Below are 4,795 nucleotides of genomic sequence, written 5' to 3' on the forward strand. Positions count from 1 at the left end.
TCACAGAGTTGGATAAACTGCAAAGCTGGCAATGCCGCAGAGGTTCTTCTTGTTCCTCGCTATTCGGATGAAGCCTTCCTCTCCCCACCCAGCTCCCCAACTGAAACCACAAGAACAGAGTCAGATTTAATATTAATTATACACGTGGAGTCACATATTTCAGCTATCCAGTCAGCAGAGGTAGTAGTCACCTGTTTTTCACCAGCCAGTAGTCTTGTCCATTGTCGGTGCCGTATCCCACAACCAGGACGGCGTGATTTATAAACCTCGGGTTGCAGTTCGGGACGTTGTATAAACCTGAAAGATTCATAAGTTCAGTAAAATTATGCAGTTGATGAGAAAATTATCAAGTTTCACAAACCCTCTTGATGTTTGAAGATTGAGTGAAGCCTCAATGTAAGAGATGAGTTCAACTTACTGTTGTTCTGATAACTGCCAGTGCAAAGACATTATATTTGATTTGTCAAACTAAAGTAACCCTTTTAACATCTGATCTGATTTGACCCAAAGAATAATCAATCATTGATTTAGGAAACATTTTAGAAAAGAACAGAGAGCCACAGGCCGTGTTCTTGGGAACAGTATAAATGCTGAGATAACAGTTTTTATCCACTTTATAATGACAGTGTGAGCTTCAAATGTTAAATCAGAGGAAAATATCACATAATATTCCATTCGTAAAACTGATATATTGACAGTATTTGTATTTTTACAAGTACAGTCTTACTTGTACTTTAAAATCATACTTAATCCTTGTTTGACAGATTTGACTTCTACAAATCTGAAATCAACAAAGGATAAATGAGACATAAAATGTAAAAAGAAAAGCTTAATGTCAATAGTAAATAATTGTACATAAATTATAATGTATAATCGTTATATTTACACGGAAACCTCATGTACAGTGACCGATTTACTTCGCTACAAATAAAGGTTTTTAGTTTTCTTAGATGAGAGCCCGCCTCACCTCCTCTGTACAGGTGGAACGACGGCAGCACGGCGTTCACAGCCACAGCGACAGGTCCCACTGAGGCCGTCACTTCCTGCAGAGCGCGCTCGTCTCCTTGTGGCAGGACGTGAAAATTAGAGCAGAATCCAGCTTTTCCTTTCTCAGAGTAACGACATTTCCCGTTCTACAAAGAGAAATGAGACGAATGAAATCAGAAATGTGATGAATATATAGTTAAAACATATACAACGTCACAATATTACACAGTTGATTATACACAATGTACAACTACATTATGTACAGTGGATTATTATTCACTTTACACATTAAAAAAAAGGTTTACAGCTCTAAAAAAATGACAACTGGTGATAAATGTTATTCCCATTGTGTGTAAAAAATGATAAAATATTTTTTGAAAATTACAGCATAAAAAAACAAAAGAATCCACAAACAAACAAGTGAAACTAACAAAAACAATCAAATGGGACCCTGGTGTTTTCTGAGGACAACCTGGTGTTCGTAGGGGTAATATCTCTCGGAGTCGACGCCTCCATTGCGGATGACGTATGTGAAGGCTTTCGAGATGTATCCTCCTCTGCAGCCATGGTTACCGTCGGTGGTGCTGCAGTCCAGCAGGTTCTGTGGACTCAGGGGGACGAGGACGCCGGTTCGCTTCGCTATCTGTCCCTCGAGAGCCCCCAGAGAGCTGAAGGCCCAGCACGACCCACATAAGCCCTTTTGAAGAGAGGAAAACCTAATGACCATGTTTCTCATCATAGGTTCTTCATCAGATTGTGCTCATCTGATTTCTTACTTGGTTCTGCACAGCACTGACCAGGCCCTCCTTCCTCCAGTCAACACTCGGAGGCGTCGCTGAGCCGCTCGCTCTCTTGAACGTGTCGTTCCTGAGAAGAAGCAGCTCCTCCGGCCTCAGACCGTTCAGCCTCTCGTTGATCTCCTCGGCTGTCTTAACAGAAAGAGGACTGTAAAACACTAGAAAGGAAATAATACAGAAATGTAACACACATCTCTGATTAAGTCTGGACTTTTTTCTTTGGAATATTGTGTATTAGCAGGTTAAATGTATTTACTTTATTTTTACAGCACTTCTCATCTCATGGACGTCTCTAAGGGCTTCACAGTACAAGTCACATCCACCCATTCAAACACAAATTCAGTCAGCGTTACTATACACAGCGCTTTTTCTATAACACGTTGTTCACACATTGTTGTTCACACATTGTTGTTCACACACTGTAAGTTGCAATCTGCCGTTTCTATGCACTTCGGAATGCAGACTGGGGAAACCGGGGATCGAACCACCGACCACCATCTGTGGCATAGGTACAGCGGGTTGTCCTTTAACCATAAGGTGGAAGTTTAAATCCCAGTTTCCCTCGTTATCCCCTGACGTAACCATGACAGATAAAGTGCTGCACATAAGTGCTAGTATGAATGTGTGTATATATATTGTTGTATACATGTTTTTTTAATTTGTGTCCAGCATTATTATTATTATTATTATTATTATTATTATTATTATTGTTATTATTATGATTATGTCCAGCACTTCACTTACGTTTTGCTGCACAATCCTCCTATAATAATACAATAATCCTACTTTAATTGATCCCAACACCTTTATTTGTCTCCAAGGAAACCGTGTCACCTGGTCCTTCGGGATCTTTGACTGGAGGCCAAACACCTGAATGTCTCAGAATCATAGTTTCCAGTTTCCTGCAGCGTCAACACGTCACACCTACACACCTCCACTCTCCTCTCCTCAGGCTTCCTGCTGTCTTCAGGCTCCTGATACAGAACAACCTCTTTCCGGTACCTTCTAGTGCATCTTTATTAACAATTTAATTATAGAAATTGTAATATTGAACAAAATGCAGACCTATAGTAGTTATATATATAAATGTTTGACTTTTTCGATGAATTTATGTAACTTTGTTGCCTCCCCTCATGATCCGAGAGGTCATATAACGCTACTGATTGTCCAGATTGGCCCAGCAGCCTCTTCTGGATTAATTTAATCAGATTGTATAAAGTCAGATTAGAGCTGTTCTATAGGTTGAGCTTTAAATCAAGCCTTTAAATTGCAGATTAACAGTGTTGCTCTGCCTTGGACCAGTGAAGGTCAATGAATTCACTTTAGTTTATGAGTCAGTGTGACACAGTGTGAGGAGAATTGTGTCTGTTATTTTCTGGACGACCATTGTTTGGCTGCAAATTCCTTAATATTGAATATATGAAGTTATGGATTATTAGTTTCCCTTAATTATATAACTGTTGCAGCCAGTAGACTCGGATTATTACCTCCACCACGGAAGTTATGCTTCCAACCGGCTGTTTGATTTGTTTGTTTCAACAGGATTATGCAAAAAACTGCAGAGCAGATTTCCATGAAACTTGGTGGATGCTTGGGACGTGGGCCAGGAAACTACCCCGTTCAATTTAGACACAGATCCGGACCAAAGGGCAGATTCAGGATTTAAACAGACTGTTGGGAGTCGGTGGAGGTTTGTACTCCACTGAGATCCCTTCTAGCATTGAAGCAGTTATTCAGTTCTCTGTTGTTAAGTAAGTAGATGAACAGAGCAAAAATAGACAGTTAACTATACAAGGTTGTGCAAGAAAAAAATAGATAAATTTAAGTACGATAGTGTTAGATACTACTCTGTGCAGGTATTTAATCTGTAGCTCAAGCAAAAAAATATTTATGTGTAAGATTTTGATCAGATTTTATGTTTGATTTGCAATTTGATTTGTATTGATCAAAAAAAAATGTTAATTCAATTTTTTGCTTTATTTCCTCTTCTCTTTGTCTTTAGGTCAGTTTTTCTAAGTTCACCACTGAATTTCAACACCTCACACCCACTTTAATACAGAACACAAGAAATGTGCTGCACTTGTCATTTAACACTAAATGATTATCATAAATCATCTGTAATACAACACCCACACCTCCTTTTATCATTCTGCTGATAATTAGAACTGTATCTATTTGAATCCAGACAATAATAAGGTTATATCTGTAAGTCTATGAATTATCCACATTAATACACGTTTTTCTGTCATGATCCAAAACCGAGAGGTCGAAAGTTCCTATTGTCAGAACATCGGTGTTTATGTTGGATTAAAACATACCATGTCCGCCAGGTGGTTCAGTCCCAAAGTGAAGGTGTGTTTTCCTGCTGACGCCTCCTGGTTGTGTCTCAGCACCAAGTTCACGTTCTTCTGCCACACCGTTCTCCTGAAGCTGCTCTCCATCTGAAACATCAGAACTGACTGTGTGAACTACTAGTCTACCAGTGGGAGCTGTTATGTGTGTATATCGATAAAGAAAAGTCCCACCTCGTTGTCATAAACCCTGCGATTATTGACTCTCCACTCCTCCCACGTCTTATCTACAGCAGGTGAAGAGTGGCCGAGGACCAGAAGGGCCAAGAGCAACACCACATGCGAAATGTGCATCCTGTGAAGGAAGAAAGTAAAACTGATCACTTAATGTGAGTGATCACAATCATGCACCCTATGTGAGTCTTATATGGGATGTGATTACTCTACTCGTCAATATACTTTTCAATAATTGATTAAATAAAAAATATTCCCAGTAAAATTACTAAAACATCACTTCAAATGTCACTTTACTGGGAATTTGTGAAGGACCATTGACAGATGAGCAGATAAACAGGATTCGAGACAAAAATGTCATGATTTGGACTAAGCTCCAAAAAAACACTGAACAGTGACTTTTATTTCCCATTTAGACAGTAAAACCGAAACTCCCCCATTCTGTAGAGTAGAAACATACACAAGTACATATCAAAAGTCATGAAA

The 4,795-nt window shown here is 39.2% G+C and overlaps 1 protein-coding gene across 1 annotated transcript; it reads right to left on the reverse strand.

The window, feature by feature from the left end:
* ctss1 (cathepsin S, ortholog 1) lies at nucleotides 1-4,429 on the reverse strand. Its single transcript, XM_061092765.1, has 7 exons — nucleotides 4,310-4,429; nucleotides 4,103-4,225; nucleotides 1,764-1,916; nucleotides 1,460-1,684; nucleotides 968-1,133; nucleotides 192-297; nucleotides 1-100 (listed from the first exon to the last, which is right to left on the reverse strand). The coding sequence occupies exons 1-7, from the start codon at nucleotides 4,427-4,429 to the stop codon at nucleotides 1-3; spliced, it is 993 nt and encodes a 330-aa protein (XP_060948748.1).
* Nucleotides 4,430-4,795: the final 366 nt, after the last annotated feature.

This window comes from Limanda limanda, chromosome 19 (genome assembly GCF_963576545.1).
Source record: "Limanda limanda chromosome 19, fLimLim1.1, whole genome shotgun sequence".
Lineage (NCBI taxonomy): Eukaryota > Metazoa > Chordata > Actinopteri > Pleuronectiformes > Pleuronectidae > Limanda > Limanda limanda.

Coding starts and splice junctions, on each gene's coding strand:
- ctss1 (XM_061092765.1), bottom strand. CDS start 4,429: ATGCACATTTCGCATGTGGTGTTGCTCTTGGCCCTTCTGGTCCTCGGC. Junction 4,226..4,309: donor GCAGGGTTTATGACAACGAG/GTGGGACTTTTC, acceptor CTGATGTTTCAG/ATGGAGAGCAGCTTCAGGAG. Junction 1,134..1,459: donor ATTACCCCTACGAACACCAG/GTTGTCCTCAGA, acceptor TTCTCTTTGTAG/AACGGGAAATGTCGTTACTC.